This window comes from Phlebotomus argentipes, unplaced genomic scaffold (assembly GCF_947086385.1).
Source record: "Phlebotomus argentipes unplaced genomic scaffold, Phlebotomus argentipes genome assembly scaffold_18, whole genome shotgun sequence".
Lineage (NCBI taxonomy): Eukaryota > Metazoa > Arthropoda > Insecta > Diptera > Psychodidae > Phlebotomus > Phlebotomus argentipes.
Window position 1 is genome coordinate 805,832 of NW_026776177.1, and position 17,814 is coordinate 823,645.

At 41.0% G+C, this 17,814-nt stretch overlaps 1 protein-coding gene across 1 annotated transcript; it reads right to left on the minus strand.

The window, feature by feature from the left end:
* Positions 1-2,410: 2,410 nt before the first annotated feature.
* Positions 2,411-4,558, minus strand: LOC132259808 (uncharacterized). The gene is made up of 3 exons (XM_059757588.1): positions 4,129-4,558; positions 3,862-4,050; positions 2,411-3,802 (listed from the first exon to the last, which is right to left on the minus strand). The coding sequence occupies exons 1-3, from the start codon at positions 4,514-4,516 to the stop codon at positions 2,718-2,720; spliced, it is 1,662 nt and encodes a 553-aa protein (XP_059613571.1). The 5' UTR covers positions 4,517-4,558; the 3' UTR covers positions 2,411-2,717.
* Positions 4,559-17,814: the final 13,256 nt, after the last annotated feature.

Genomic DNA, 17,814 nt, shown 5'->3' on the forward strand with positions numbered 1-17,814 from the left:
GAATCGCGTCATATCCTGAAAATTCCTTAGGCCTTCCCGGTGGAAATTTACCCTCAGGACCAGTCGTCTCAATCACAATGGCATTCTTATTCAGCTTATCTGTCAACACAGCATTGATTAGCGCTTCTTCTCTTCAATTTCAAGACTTCATTCAAGATCAATTTAATTACATGTCTTAACTGGCGGAAGAATGTTGTTGGACAGGAAATTGGCTTCTCTCACACCCGAAATATCACATTTTGCCACGGTCAAGATGGCACTGATGAGAATTACGATTTTCTGCAATTTGAGAGACAAACATTCATGATTATTTTTTGTTCGCATTTTAAGACGGAAAACACCATCAATCTCCACGCCTATTATTATGGAAATTTCATTCTCTTCACCACAAATCACCTGAATTGACAAATTTATTAGCCTTCACAATTAGCGTGTGAGAAATCAATTACAAGTGTAGCATTGAACTATAAATTTATTGAGATCTCTGTGACAATGTGCAAAGAGAAATTTAACGATTTGACTATAAAAAATATGCTAATTGCCCCAAAGCACAAAGCTTTAATTGGTTACCTCGGGCAAATTGCAAATTGATAGTTATATCTTGACGTGATGCTTCTTTAATTGAATACATTCAGCCACTGTCTTTAAGACATAATGAAGGATTTCCCTTATTGGCAAAGTTCAGACAAAAAGAACACGTGCATTATGCAAGAATCACCACAAAGCACAACTTTTTCTCACCTATAGAGCTTTTGCATAATTTCTCTGCACAATCATCTATTGGTCACACATTAAATAATAATATCGAAAAAGTGACATTGAGTAATTCCATCTCGACAGAATTCCATCCTTCAAATTGCTAAGACATTCTTCCAAGTGTGTGGTAATTTGAAATTAATCATTCCATCAAACAGCACATCGTCAAATTATGTGTAAATTGTGAATTCGTTTTTTTCTGCAAGTCTATAAATTAAATATAGTTTCATGCACAACCTCAGAGTGAGTATCAAATTATCACAGGTGATTAGCACTTGAGCACTTTCATAATTCCACTGAACTCACTCTCAAGCACACTCCTAACGATGCAAATTTGGAGTTAAACTGCCGGAAGGACTTACCATTGTGGACAGACAAAAACCACCTCAATGCAACTTTATCAATCTGCCGAGCTTTTCGCAATGCGTCTTTGATACTGACCGATGGTCAAACAATTTCGGTATATTTATACCGAGGCGATAGTGGGAGATGCAGAGCCTCTTGCTGGCTCCAAAGCGCACACGCGTCTTCTACTGATGAAAATTACCAGATGAATGAGACATGTTTTCACGGAGCACACCTTTTCGCCAAGAATAATTTGCTGAATTTATTTTGGGGAGGGTGACAGTGCAATAAATCAAACAAGATGACGCGGTTCTGGCCATCTGCTTTGAGGAGGGACTGAGAAAATGCGGTTTGGATTTGTCATTAACGCGACAGCTTTTAAAAGCTTAACGATGTCATCGATTCCCCACAAATCTATAATGTATTCTCTATTATTTATTAGATTTTAATTGACGCGTTACTGCTTTCCTTGAAATGCATAAGAAGAACACGCACAGAATTCCATAACGAGCAATTGTCAAATAATGAGGTTTATTGATATTTCTGCAAATTCAATTCAACCATAACAGCCAATTAATTCTTAGAAATTTCTGCACACCATCAGAGATAAATTAAGGAATAAATCGTACGTTTGAATCTTGTCAACCTTCAAAATGTCCAAACATTTTACCTAAGACGCATCTCAAGTTTTATTCACTTTATTGAATTTTTTTTGCGCGTGGAGAATTCAATCAAAATATGATATTGAAGTTGATAAAGAATTTTTGAATAACATTTAAATAAATGAGCATTTCAAGAACTGGCGGTTACTTTTTAAAGGCCACACGCTTCTAACAGGATTTTACAGCAACACAATAATGTGATGAAAAAATCATTAAGACAATTGCTATAAATTAGAAAATTGCGATAAACGGTGTAGAAATTGCAGACTCATCTCGCCAATTTAGTACATTTTGTGGTGATATTAAATAATTTTTCATGATGCAATGCCAGAGACACACCCGCGAAGGCTATTAAACTGAATTTAACGATGATAAAAAATTATTTAGCGGCGAATTAATAAGCCATTTGTAAGCTGATTTTCTCACGGAAAGATGAATTTATTGGCATCGATGACTAAGGTTAATTCAAAATCGATATCAATGTGCCCAAACTATTGTATAACCGCCGAAGAGATGCAAGAAGCGCCCATTGTTGGTGTCAAATTTATGATTTTATACACTTTAGAGCGTTCGCTAGAGGTTTCTGGGTCATTGGGTGAACATGATCAGCTGTCAGAGAGTGAAAAAATTATGTTTTCCACAAGATTTATACTTTATTAAATTAACTTCACGAAAAGAATGAGTATTTAGAAATCTTTTGGACTGATTTAGCAATTTAGCACACCATTTTCATCAACTCCTCTTTGCCACTGTTTTCACAACAATGCAGAAATTGTCTTGCAAAACATTTATCAGTGAATTGGCAGTGTTTTTATAGAAGTTCGTCATGCGAATTTATAGGGTGTTTTCTGTTCCAATTCTCTAGTCTGTCTACTATTTGATCATTTAATCATTCTATCTGGTTCTTCGATAAGTTAACAAACAGCCACTCATAGAGTGGCAGTGACTCTTCTTTTAGAAATCGAAGGGAATTGCAGGCTTGGGGTAGAAGTATCCGCTGGGCTGGGGCGGCAGGTATTCCGGAGCTGGAGTTGTGGTGCGAGGACTGGTTACCGGCGGCAGGTACGTTGGAGTTGGTGGTGGCGCCCTGGGCGTTGTCACTGGAGGCAAGTAGATCAGCTTCTCAGTTTGGAAGACCTCTCTTGTGGTACTAGGGGGAAGATATGTCGGCGTTGGTGGTGGTGGTCTGGGTGTTGTCGTTGTCACAGGAGGGAGATACACTGGCTTCTCCGTTGTGTAAACCCTTTGAGTTACTGGAGGAAGATAAACTGGCTTTTCCGTTGTATAAACCTTCCTGGTTACTGGAGGAAGATACACTGGCTTCTCAGTTGTGTAAACCCTTCTGGTCACTGGAGGAAGATACACCGGTTTCTCCGTAGTATAAACCCTTCTGGTCACTGGGGGAAGATAAACTGGCTTCTCTGTTGTGTAAACTCTCCTGGTTGTTGGAGGCAAGTAGGTTGCAGGAGGAGCAGTTCTAGCTACTGTAACAATAGGCAAAGGTTTCTGTGTGGTGTAGACAGGAGGAGGAAGATAGGTCGGCGTTGGCCTAGGCGGGGGCCTAGGTGTCGTCGTCGTCACTGGAGGGAGATAAACTGGTTTTTCTGTTGTGAAAACCCTCCTAGTCGTTGGAGGAGGTAAGTAAGTTGGAGTGGGTCTAGGAGGTGGTGGCGGAGTCGTTCGTGGTCGCGTCACAGGAGGCAAGTAGGTGGGAGTAGGAGGAGGAGGAGGTCTTGGTGTGGTTGTCCTAGGTGGCAGATAGACGGGCTTCTCCGTTGTGTAAACTCTTCTGGTCGTCGGCGGCAGGTACGTAGCTGGCGGTTGCGTTCTCACAATCGGCAGAGGCTTCTGCGTTGTGTAGGTCGGTGGCGGAAGAGGCCTGCGAGTCGTTGATGGTGGAGGTAGGTACGTTGGTGTTGGTCTTGGTGGCAAGTACGTTGGAACTGGAGTGGTCCTGGTTACAGGCCGCTCAGTAGTATATACTCTGGGTGTAGGTGGTGGAAGGGCGAATGGTACTCTTGGGCGTGGGTAACTGTAACCTATAACATTATTACAAATTCATTATGAACAGTACATCCTAGGCATGCGGCTAACATACCTTCAATTACAGGTGCCTTTTGGACAATAACTACCGGAGGTGGCGGACGAGGAGTTGTGGGTGGTGGCAAGTAGGAGACAGTTACTGGTTTCGGCGGAAGATACAGAGGGGTTGTGGGAAGAGCCTTTTCAGCGGTAAAGACCCTCGGTGGCAGAGAGAAAGGTACCACAGGTTTGGGATAGTCATAACCTTGGAAGAGAGATAGAGAGAGAGAGAGAGGTTTATGAGGTGAGTAGTGTTGATGGGAGGATCACTGAAAAGTCAGACCTTGTTTGACAATAGGTAGGGGTTTAATGGCTGTATAGGTTGGCGCAGGCCTTGTTGGCAGAGGAAGACGAATCTCAGGCTTCGGGTAGAAGTAGCCATCGACAGGTTTGGGAGGCGCTGGCGTGGAAATAGGGACAGCTTTTTGTGTGGTGTAAACTGGCCTAGGAGTTGTTGGCGCTGGGCGAGGAGGCAAGTAATCGTTGAAGGGAATTGCAGGCTTCGGGTAGAAGTAACCATCGACAGGCTTGGGAGGCGCTGGTGTGGAAATAGGGACAGCTTTCTGTGTGGTGTAAACTGGCCTAGGCGTTGTTGGCACTGGACGCGGAGGCAGAGTCAGAGGAACCTTTGGAACTGGATAGACATAACCTGTAGAAGGAATCAAGTTCATTAACCATGTAGAAGTAAGTCATATAGTGGTTGAGTGACCTTTAGTTGGGGGTGGAAGGGTGACGGCCTTCTCGGTCGTGTAGATTCGCTGAGTCGTTGGCGCGGGCAGATTGAAAGGCACCACTGGTTTAGGGTACTCGTAGCCCCTCACCACGGGTTTAGGGGCTGTCGGCTGCGGGAAGGGCACTCTGGGTTTGGGGTAGTAGTAGCCCTGAGGTTCCACTCGCGGGGCCTTCTGCTCGACGAAGACTTGCCTCGGCGGCGGACGTGGCGTCGTTGGGGGAGGCAATGTGAAAGGCACTTGGGGTTTGGGGTATACATAACCGCTGGGCTTTGGTGGTGGTGGCAGGTAATCCGGCACGATTCTAACAGGTTTGTATTCCGACACGGGCGGGAATGGAATTTTGGGCTTTGGATAGTCATATCCTGAAATGGAAATGTATTGAGTTGCGACATTAGCATTTAGTGTTAATGATGATGTGGTTTTACCTTTCTGGACAATCACAACTGGTTCCTGGTATGTGGGAAAGGCAACCGCGGGTTTGGGGTAGAAATATCCATCGTCATTGGCGGAATTTAAGGATCCAGCCGATATCAGGGAGATATCAGCTCGTGCGAGGGCACAAATCGCCAACAGAGCCACGAAGACTCTCTGCAAGAAACAGGAAGTCATCGTAAATTTGACTGCATGTTGTGTGAAACGACACGACATCGTATCGAGTTTCCATCATTGTGTTTAGCTCCATATAAATTTTATTTGTTTTTTTCCTAACACTTGAGACAGTCGCTCTTCTTTGTGCCATCAAGTGAACCGTAGGATGTTGGTAATTGCTTGACAGATTAACTTAAGTGATTATGTTGTTGGAACCCACGCTCACCTAATTTACACATCGCAAGTCAATACCATAAATTTGACACTTAATCGATGCGAAATTTCATTGAGAGAGCTTTTACATATAATTTTGCATATTGAAAACACGGTCAGAGCGCGGAGTTCTTGCAAAAGACACCGAAGATGGCGAACCTTGAAATATTCCTATGGCATTCCGGAGTGCACAGCAAAGGTGTTTTCTGCTGCGGGGGATTTTAGCGCGCCATCCACAAAAATGCCATCTTGAGAAATATGACCCATGAACAAAAAGTGTTAGAAAGAGTAGCGTTACAAAATGCTAAGCATCACGAGGAAGGTATTGTCGACTCGTTCTCAAATGCATCAGTTTTGTCATAGAAGAAATTTCACTATTTCGCGGATGGTTTATGTTTATGGTTTTTCGCATTACGTAAAGTCGCGATCATCTTGATGAGATAGAGTATGGGTGAAGTGTTATGATTCTGCTTCAGTCTGTCCGGGTGTTCTTTGTCGAAGACAATAGGACAATAAAAGTGTGCGAATTTTCGCGTGCCTAAGGCTAATGAAGTCACTTTTGGGCAACATCACGTTCCATACAGCTTCTGTTCATTTTGAAGTTCAAAGCTGGTGCTGAAAGCACGAATTTGCTACCTGTTCACCTATCTTGAGGCGCTTCGGCCACTCACGATGGTCTCAGGTGTTTTATCGCACCTTTCGATTTCATCTTCAGTGGCTGTTAACATTTGCATGTGACCTCCAGATCCCACCAAATACTCAAATACACCTCATTGTCATTTAGGAAACTCGTAAAATTTATTAACACCCAGCGGACCACGAAACAGATGTGAAAAGGTGCTCCACATCTAACAACTCCTTCAAGACATGTTTCTGCATCAAGTCCAAATCACTTAGATGCCTATCGCGATGCCATCCTCAAAGTTCCCTCATTAGCATCAACATTCCAAGCAACACAAAGAGAGCTTTTCCGGCTCGCTGGCGATGTCGCAAAAAAAATGCGATCGATGCCACTGAAGGCTGTTCTTCACGCGAGATCATCTTTATGGTGACATAGAGAGAGCAATTTCAATAAAATAAATCTCCTGCGTGTTCGCCATCTAATCAATTTAGAGTGTGTGTTGCTCAATTTGCCAAAAATGCCAACAAACATTGGTAACTTTGGAGATGATTTTATATACCAAAGAATTGTGGTGTGGATTGACTCATTTAAATAGTTAATTCGTTTAGTCACACACGCGTTTTATTATTAATGCACAGCGTTTATAGAAACCTTGTCAAATGCCATCTTCTGGTCCAAGGTCAGAAAAGCCATACTGTGGCATTTTTCCATCGTGTGTGCGTCTGAGGGGAAAAGTGGTGTTAAATATTTCAAAGGAATGGCGCCAATTCCTGCTTTTAATTGCACTGCGGGAAAATCACCACATCAAATATTCGTTAATATTGATCACAATTCAACTTGATAATGACCCTCAAATATCAATCTTTATTGCTTGTTTTACGCCTTAAAAAATGTTTACGAGACTATTTCACAAGATTCGTGTTTTTTCTCCCAAAAAATATGTTGCAATTGCAGATGACTATTTTATCGGCGTGCCACCAATCGATTAATATTCCAAATGTGAATCTCATAAAGTGTTGAGCATTAAAAATGCCATGAGGAGGATGTCCCCGGTAAGTGGAGTGAATGTAGTTCAATTAAGCATAATTAATAGCATCTCTGGGTATTACGTCTAATTAAACTAAGCCTAGTGAGTTGATTAAGATGGCAATTGTGTGCGACGAGTGTGCAATCTCAAGAATTGCATACAAGAAGAGACGGGCACTTGGGAAAACTGAACGACATTGGACTCTATTTGTGCACATTTTTTGGAATTGCCACTAATTGTAGAATGTGGTGCATTTCATCATTGGTTCTCACAGTCCCAAAAACACGCGCGAAGACGGAAAATATTTGCTGATGCCTTCATGGACGGTCGGAAAGCAATTTATGTGTCGCACAAAAACATTCAGATTGTGACCTTTATGTAGACTTTGATATGATTTTCTCGTGTTTTTCTGTCTATTGTAATAAACTGCACGCCATTTCAACATCCCGAAAAAACACTTGAGAGAGTCGACAACTCAGGTGGACAGAAATAAAGCAGTTAACACATTTAAAAGACCACGTCCAAATCCACCCACAATTTGTCTCTTGGAGTCTTTAGTCACGGTGACGTCACTCCTGTGGCTTTTAAGGTGGTTTTCATGCCAAACATCAGACATCGCGCATTTTGCGGAATTTCAATCAATTTCACTGTGAAATATTTCAGAGACATGAAATAATTTTCATAAATTTGCATTGTGAAATATGTTTTCTCACGCGTCCTTGTTGTCAGTAAATTTTGTCGATATTGACATGCTTATCATTGTTATGAGACTGATATTGGCATAAATTAGAATAATTTATCAAGCCGATGACTTGTGCAAATCTCAAGTTTTCCAAATATTTCTCGCGTTTGTAATTTATTTGCCTATTTGGACACGAGCTGATCTTTTTATTCTAAAATTGGTTAAAAAATCAATTTATTAATCTGATTTCAATCTGTTCCATTCAAAAAATATTATGTTGCTATTCGTGACATCGTTTTGAGAGATAAAATTGCAAAAATTTCTTATCTTACTTATCGAGTTCAAGAATTACGCTTTTAAGATCATCTTATACAGCGTGGGCACTAATTATAGCTCCACTGTAGGTATCCAGGGTGTAGGTAGTCTGGGTCAAAAACAAAAAAACCAAATATGGTGTTTGATTGCCTATCCATAGCCAAAACAAAACCCCCAATATGAGGCCCCTCCGCCGGATCCTAGGGATTCTAGGGAACTTTATCACTTTCTGGCCTGGCACTAATTATAGATCCACTTGGGAAATTTCACTATATCTCAGCGAAAAAAAGTCGGAAAATTCTGAAAATCATAAGGATCCTTCATTTTGAGCCCAGAAACTATTTATCGTCGCCACACCCCGCCTCGGTCCTCCGTGGACCCCACTGTTAAAGGTCTTTGCCTTGCATAACACGATATTTCAAAATGGCTCCTCCGGATTGGGGCGGGTGGCCCAATGCCCATAAACTGCTTCATAGGGCAAGACTGAAGCCTTTTGAGCATAATTGGGCTATCTGACCCCGATTCCATCCTTGAATCCTGGCCTTAAGCACTTCTTCCAGGGTCTTTTTCTGCTTCTAAGAGCCCAAACCACCCCAACCCCCGGACTACCCCCAATGAAATGGGGCGAAAAGTTCTTAGGACACTTCTAGGAAACCCGTGGACCTTAGATCCGGGGATGGGTAGCGCCTCGGAGGGAGCGCCCTAACGTAGAACGAGAGCCAGTTGAAATTCAATGAAAAACCATACACTTTTAGGTGGTTTTCGACTGGGTCTCATTCCACGGTGTGGCGCTCCCTCCCAGGCGCTACCCATCCCCGGATCTAAGGTCCACGGGTTTCCTAGAAGTGTCCTAAGAACTTTTCGCCCCATTTCATTGGGGGTAGTCCGGGGGTTGGGGTGGTTTGGGTCCAAAGAAGCAGAAGAAAGCCTCGGAAGAAGTGCTTAAGGCCAGGATTCAGGAAGGGTATCGGGGTCAGAAATCCCAATTATGCTCAAAAGGCTTCAATCAAGCTCTGTGAAGCAGTTTATGGCCATTGCGCCCCCCGCCCCAATGCGGAGGAGCCATATTGGGCGATCATGTAGTACTAAGCAAAGACCTTTAACAGTGGGGTCCACGGAGGACCGAGGCGGGGTGTGGCGACGATAAATAGTTTCTGGGCTCAAAATGAAGGATCCTTATGATTTTCAGAATTTTCCGATTTTTTTTCGCTGAGATATAGTGAAATTTCCCAAGTGGATCTATAATTAGTGCCAGGCCAGAAAGTGATAAAGTTCCCTAGAATCCCTAGGATCCGGCGGAGGGGCCTCATATTGGGGGTTTTGTTTTGGCTATGGATAGGCAATCAAACACCATATTTGGTTTTTTTTGTTTTTGACCCAGACTACCTACACCCTGGATACCTACAGTGGAGCTATAATTAGTGCCCAGGCTGTATTGTATGAAATATTGCAAACATTGCAAAAAAATCATTCAATTCAAATACCGTAGAAATTTTCCATTCATCTTCTATACAGTCTGTGCGCCTTCGCAGCACAACGAGACACTCATCTAAGACATGAATTGTTGAGTCGAATGCCTGGGTAATGCAACATTGGGTCTCAGCAGTGACTCGTGCAGAAATCAAAACACTACTCACTCATGAATAATTCATAAACCGCTAAAATGTTGTCAAATGCCTGAGCGGCAAATGTATATTTCAAATATGAGAGAAGAACTTAATCCATGCTTGTGATCGCTGAGCAAATTGTTCATCTCTCTCGCCAGGTTTTCGCTTTCATGATGGAATGTGCTTAATTGAAGCCCACGTGCGATTTGGATCAACCTGTTTGAGGCGTCGTCAAAAGTCTATTCTTGGATCTGCTCAGTTCCGTCTCCAGACTCTCACTGATCGCCAAATTAATGTCGTATCGCTGCTCGTCATTAAAACGTGCCATCTCCGCAGGATTTCTTCAAATGGCCTTTTTTGACCTTCCCCGATCGCACAGAATTGCCGATCGCGAGAGTGTGGCAGTGATCAGAATGGGCAATTTAGTGTGGAAAAAGGCAAGAAGAACAATGGTAAATGATGAATGCTGCAAAAATCTGACTAATTTGCATCTGTGCAATTGAGAAGCAAATAAAAAATCCCGCATAATTCTTTTCATTAGCTCACTCAGGCAGTTGGACAAATAGCAATCAAATGGCGCATTTGGTGAGTGAGTCTTGCTAATATGATTGACATTGAAAGATTTACGGTGGCTTTTGCTCCATCGCAGAGCGCCCAGCATCTTTCTCAATAATGTGGAACCTCCGCTTATGAAGATTATTCCATCCATTGTGTGGTGTTTTGTAGTTAATTATGTTGATTAATAAAAATTAAATGGTTTATGCAAACAGAGTCTCTTCTCTTTGCCACGGGCAATGCGTGAGTTTTGAATTTTATGTAATCCCCAATTGATGGAATTTCTTCATCCACTAGCCGACGATATGAGTCTCCACTGAAAATTAGGAATCTAATGAGGATAAGTGCACGTTTGTGCCACAGAACACATCATTCTGTGCCACAATGGCAACAGTGTTAAGACACTAAATCGCATTGATGGCTCAGCTCCTCCACCAACGCAGGAGTGCGCGATGTTTGAAGAATGTCGCCTCTTTTGGCGGACAACGAAAAAATCCGTGGGATGACACAGTCTTTTGCAACACAATCGACACATCATTCAATGTCTCAAGTGTTGTGTTACTCCACGGTGCCAAGAAAGTTTCGTGATAAAACTGATAACAAAACATGCGTCTGTAACTGAACTTATTCGCCCTGTTTGTGTATTTTCCCATAGAGCTCTCTTTGACCAACTTTTTAGTGTTGAGGTCGAAATCGAAAGCATCGCATAAATAATTTATGTTTTTGGTATTTGTGCGATTAGAAGGCAGAAAAAAAAATTTCAGGAGAAATTGCATAACAGCCAAACACAACCTATTGATCAGCGTCACATCCAACTAATGTTAATTGCTAATGATGGAATTTTCTGTCTTTAGCACTATTATTATACAATTTATACCCCCATGATTAACCCAAGTCACATCGATAACTTCGCCATAATGGCTTTTCACCGTGTCACAGTGGATTTGTTTGTTTTCATCTCTCGTGGTTTCGCCTCTTTTTTATTATTGTTATTTCGCGCCACGTAAAAATGCAGCTGCGATGCATTCCAGTCAAGGTGGATATTAAGGACATCCACATCTTACGGCATCGGTTCTTCTTCCCAAAAACAACAAGTACAACTTGCATGCGACATGCCAGCGACCTTCTGAACTCCGCGGGTGTGATGTGGTAAAAGAAAAGAGAAGCAGAATCTCTGAAAGCAATAAATTTCAAGTGTATGGAGCCGCTTTTTGTGCATGATCATGAAATATTTTCCTAAGAGGAGCCACTTAAGGTACCATCACAATACCCTATATTCCCACAAGTAAATTTTAATCTATTTTGCAGACATGGATAGGTATTTCATCAACGTACACATTTCATGTGGATCTCTTGAATTTAGGAGTCATTTTTCAGGCGTGTAGGAAAATATACGTACAGTGGAGAGTGTGGAAATCTTAATGAGATCTTGAGATATTCAAAAGACACAACAGAATATGTTCTCAAAGGGAGCGCACACAAAAATTGAATTAATAATCCATTTCGTCACTGGATGGATGTCTCACTTGAGATTACTCACAACTGAGCGTGTAATTTTGTCATTTGGAGCGAGATAAATCAAAAGACTTCAACGTAATCAAGCGACGAACCCCACGCAATATCACACTTTAGGGATCACTTTGCGCTCTCCTTCATCCTGTTTCAATTCACTTGGATTCTTAACAATCAATTTCTAGACTTATTTAAAAAGGAATATGTGTGGGTGGCAGGCGGAAAATCACTCACCATTGCATGCACTTTAATTGTCCCTTTTTTTGCCTAAAAATATATTTGTAAATCCTCTTATTGGAGCACCACACTGCACCTCGTTCCCCACTCGCCCTGTCGAGAAGGGTCCAGAGCACTTCAACTCGGAGAGTCACGGCAAAAGTTTTTGTGGCAAAATTGTAATGCCAACTGAAGTATTCATATCAAGATTTGCCATATTTATACCGTGCGATGGTTCACAGATGGTGCGAAAGAGATCAACACTCTTGGGGATCAATGTCTATGGGTGATCTCAATGTGAGACTGTATATGTTGCCTTTATGCTCAGCTCTGCTTCCCGCTCAATAGCCCGATTCATCCTCCGTGTGTTGGCGGACAGTAGTTCACTTTTCCGATGACATGCGAGCCTCATGCTGGTCATGAGGTGATCTCCAAACATCACACCAACACATGCCAACACTGCCAAAGCGTTGGGGAAAAATCTAAGTCAGATTTCCATCGCGAAATGAGATCGTGAGCTGAAATTGAAAGGAGGCACACAATTGATGATGATCTTGATGATGAGTGTGATCGACTTTTCTCTACACATTGACAAATGGAACGGGTTTGCCTGTTTGATTTTTGAGTGACATTGTCTGTAGTAAAAACTTGTGTAATAGTTGAGACACATTACCGATATCCGCCAAGATGTTTATTTTTTACCATAGCGTCACACTCTCACAGCGTCGCCCAGTCCAGATGCTCAAGTATCTTTTGATGAGCTTCTCACGCCTTTTGCTACACAATTTGGCATGCGTGTCAACTCTTGGTGTGGAATTCGCTCCGAATTGTAACTCGCGATTTGCAAGGGTATATACAGGATAGGAGGGGCAAAAGATCATCCATCCAAAGTGGCTCCATAAAAACTCACCAGCGACAGAGTGGAGATAAAAAATGATTGATAGAGGACAATGAAAAATTTTATTGCATCCTCCTTGAGGTTGTTGGCGTTGCCGGAACCGCGAAGTAAATTTCCATAACATTTTTTTAATTGTCAATTTCGACAGAAAATCAAATAGATTCAGCTAATTTGTCTCACAAGAGTTGTCAATTGCTGATTTGTGGTTTCCTCAAATATTTGCCACAAAGCTCCAAAGAGCATTGACAAAAATTTTCTCGTGTATTTGGAAAATGCTTTCGAAATCCATATCGTCCAAGGCTAGTTACAGCGATGAGCTGAAAAAAACCTCCTCATAGTGAATAAATTTACCATAATCAACAATGGGGGAGATGAGAATTTGAGTGAATAGGTCCAATAAATTCCAAATTGGAGCACAAACAAGGACGCCAGTGAAAGATCACACATGCCATGTGAGGACGCAAAAAACCTGCTAAATTGCTTGAATATCGATGTGAAATATTGGGCAAAGAGTTAGAGAAGATAGTGCAGAATAAAGCGAGACGTTTAGGTGAAGATCAACGAACTGTCGCGTGGAAAAAAGTCCATTCTTATGAAATATTGCATAGAAGTCTGCGGAGAATTAATGGTGAGACAAAAATACCCGCTAATATATTAGTCTTGGACATGTCTGACGACGAGTTGAATGCTTTCCCATTAGTGAAGTATTTTGCCGCATGCAAAAAAGCTAGAACACTAATCGCTCAGCGAAGGCCCACATTTTTTTGCGCGGCAAGATCAACAGCATTAAATATAGAACTATGAATTGTTTTATATCAGCAGCAACGGTGTCTAGAAATTCAATGACCTCTTGTTGTGATTTCAGCGCGAGGCACATTTTTGCCCATGTTACAAAACAATACAAAAGGTGTAACCTCCTATTGCGTCAATTAACACTTGTCAGTAAGAAATTTGTCTCTTTTTCCCCCTCTTTTGCATGCTTTTCTCGGGAAGAAGACACCCAAGAGGAGAGGCAAAAAATCAACTGGTTTCCATAATGTCACACTCGCCAAACGACCCCCCATAAAACAGACTCTTTCCCGAGGAATGGATCCTTCTTCTCTTCTTGATTTAGAGTCCGGCACAAATTGTTCGCATAATTATCCTCCCCACCAAAAGGTGATTTGTTGATATTTAAAATGTTACGTCAGACAAAAGAAAACTAGTTCAGATGTCTCTCCAAAAAATTCCAATTGAGCCGAAGATGTGCCACAGACGTAGGAACAAGGTGAACTGTGAATAATGTCAAGGGGTTTCATCACCATTTTCAATTCAGTTGACAATTTCTCGAGGAAACGCCGAGCAATTTATATTTTCTTCCTCTCTCTCTCTTGCCCATCAGGCATTTCTTCAGTGGCATTGACCTTGCGGATTTTCCTGAAATTTAATTACATCCATTTTTTCCCCTCAATTGCTTATCAAGCCATTTCGCTGAGATTCAGCTGGAGAATACCATAAAACTCCTCATGTATCACCGCTAATCCGGTTTTAAAGCTAAAGACGTACGTCTCGAAGCCGAAAGCATGCTTGGAAGGAGTTGCGCAAGTTATGCCCGATTATTTGGAATGACAACAGTTGTAATAATATTTTTACACTCTTGGATAGAGTTCAATAGCAAAGCACGTGCTGTTGATCTTGCAACTATTAAATAAATAAATTACTTAAAGCATTATAACTTATGATATATTCACAAAGACATTTCCAATAAATTTATCCTGTAACACTGAAATTCTTAACATAAATACTTACGACATCGATTTGTCTCTCAAATTCAGACGTTTAGTAAGAAAACGAAGAAATCAAAGTCTATAATTCTTCTAAATCTAATTTTAACACGAAGAGGGGATTTAATTACTCTCTGGAAATTATGGAATATTCAATTTTCTTTTCCGTGAAATTTTCAATCATAAACTAAACACTTCACCATCGAGAGTGTTTGTGCGTTTTTCATTAGTAAATATCGTCTTCATATTTTTTGTGCATGTAAAATAAGTGATTCAATAAATAGTGTTTCATGAAAAAACCCGATCTTAAGCAACAGTCCTTAATAATTTTAAATGCTTCTAGTTTGATCATTTTTAAAACCGCCATTTCATCTCATTATGTTTACAATTTCAGAGTTTTACCATAAAAACACATACAGACGAAGATGGGCATTTCTTGCAAGCGCACCTAAAGCTCTTTTTTTTCGGCAGAAAAAGCAGTGATTTTCGCCCAAATTCAACCCATGGTCTTTTTCCAACAGCGCGTGTCTATGATCCGGCAAGGAATATTTCACAGAAAGATCTTCTTCAATCTCATTTGCATACCAGATGAGGAACTTTTTATAGTACCACCAGGGGCGAAACACTGAAAAAATGCCAATGTGAAAAAGTCACTCGAGTATCCCATTAAGTTGAAATTTATGAAAATGCTACCAATAAAGTGATCTCTTCAATATGATTTTTAGAGGCTGCTACAGGTGCGATTACTAATGGTTTTCATGCTTGATATCTCAAGCATAATTTAGGAGTTTTTTTTTCGAGTGCACTTGCAAGAAAAGCTGAGAATCCGGAAGCGAAGCAAGGACGACTTTGCGACTCTCTGTCAAGTATGAGAACATTTTCGAGAAGACACTCAGTTTTTGCCACGAGAGGTCAGGTGATTTGCAATAAATTTTCGGGAGTCCGTCTGAGTTCCGCAATCCTATAATGGTTTTTTTTCTGCGTTTCGCTCAAATATCTGTGGTTGACGCGCTAAAAACATTTCTTCCCATTGCCATGCCACACTCATTCCTCTGCAGATGCATAACTTTATGATTGGTCTCTCTATGTATTTTTTGATGAAACATTTACCACGCGATTATGTGCTTTTTCGTGGTGTGGAAAACCAGAAAGCGGGTCTCAAAGAGGATGACCTTTAAATCGGTAAATAAATTATTGAACTATCATCCGAAATATTCTTAACAAAGTTGCAAATTACTTTGGCAGATTTACAACAATAATATCGCACAGTTTTGTGATGTTCAGCGTTTGCAGTGCGCGATGGTCTTGAATTAAACACCACGCATTCTTTGGCTACACATAACACCTCGACTTGCAAAAAAGTCTCAAAAAGTATCTTATCTCATCCACTATTACGACAATTTGGCAAATTAATTCGTCAATCATATTCACATGAATTGAGTTGCAATTACCACGTGGCGGCAAAGTGAAAGACATGGAAAGACATTGTTAGTGAAGGAATGGGTGAGTTTGAAAGTTGATTAAAACATTTGTATTAATAAAATTCATTTATTTTCAACACGGCATTTTTTTCTTATCTGGCCACTTGAAGAGCCACAACAAGCCTACAATTGAGCCAGGAGAGTGATTTCAGAGCAGTATAATTAGGGAATGAGAGGGTTTTCTTTAAAAGTACCACGACTCGCGCAAATCATAAAGTAAAGCACAAGTCTGCCTACCTTTTCATGTGATAATCTCGTGGGTCTTCGCAAAGAGCCTAATTACTTGTGCAGCGGCTCAAATGAGATAGCCATCTCAGAGACATTTGACTGCTTCTTCAGGTGAATTTCCTCACCTGGAACACAATGTTCACGTGCTGAATGATGACTTAATGATAAGATATGTATTTGCCATCTATCATAACTTATAACCTTTAACGCAACTCAAACTATCGCCTCAACAGTCAAGGCGTTTTTGTCCCATCCAGCCAGCGAATAACGCCTGCGAAGATGTCACCAAATATCAATTCAAAAGCACTCTTTTTGGGAACACCTCTTTTACACATATTTGTTCGACAGGCCACCATCAATTAGCATTTTTTCTAGCGTCTGAGCGAGCGCCTATAAATATGTAAAACAAACAAGTTGAACTTTCACAAGAAGAGCTTTTTTTACTGTTTTATATGCCATATGAAAAGTGAATCTTATTGCACGATCAGTTGGCTCTCAGAATCCGAAGAGGTTTATCAAGAGAGAAAAAAAATAATAGCGTTCATCCATTTGATTTTGTCATCACTTGAGTATTTGATATTGAATAAGAAAAATTGACACGAATCTTGAGCAATTAACATGTAATTTCACTTTCAACGGAGTCTGTTCAAAGATTTGTCCAACCAGCCAGTGTTCATCATGTGTTCGTCTGGTGGATTTCACGTTTTCATGCGAAAAGTTAACACAACAGCGCATGAGGCTCTTGCGGCTGGTGTTGTAGCAGTGAAAATGGCAAAGGTGCGTTCGAGTCACATCGCGATTCTAATCGCTTCTTAAAATGTTAAATTGACTCTTAAACCTTTTTTCTTCGCTTCACTGAAAATCTCCCTGGATATCTTGCAGAGATTGTTGTTTCCATAGATCTCTGGTGCTCATCTTCAACCTTTTTTTTTGTGATGTCTGATGATATTTCCGTGGTAACTGGTCAAATTTTCATGAGGCCTTGGACCAGGCAGTGGACACAGGAGGTGGAGGAACATGTCGCAATAAATTCAGCAGCTGCCAATTTCCGATATCACATGGCTTCCCCCGAAAAAAGCAATCCGGATTTCACATACTGTTACAGCATCAATACAGCCGCAACAATCAGCGTCATAAAAACTGTACCCAGATTTGCCACTGAAGATGATTTCATTCAAGACCGACTCCAATGAAGACTACTCCGACAAGTCCCCTTTTCCAACTGCTAATTTCCATCGCGCGTCGCAGCGTTTAATCACCAAATACAGAGACAAACTCGGTGGAGCTCTCGCTCAGAGGCATCTTCCAATATAATAACATTGTATAATATAAGCACATGAACTTTCACGATTTTTTCTTTATTTTTTTTTAATTAATTAATTCGCTTTACAAAAAATGAGTCGTTTCAATGCATTTGAACTTGAGTGAATTCATTATGTAACTCTTGTATTTTTGTGGCCGCGTTGCTTCAAGCAAATTTTCATCTCGTTTTTTTGAGTCTGCTGCGTGGGAAACAATTTTTTTTTAT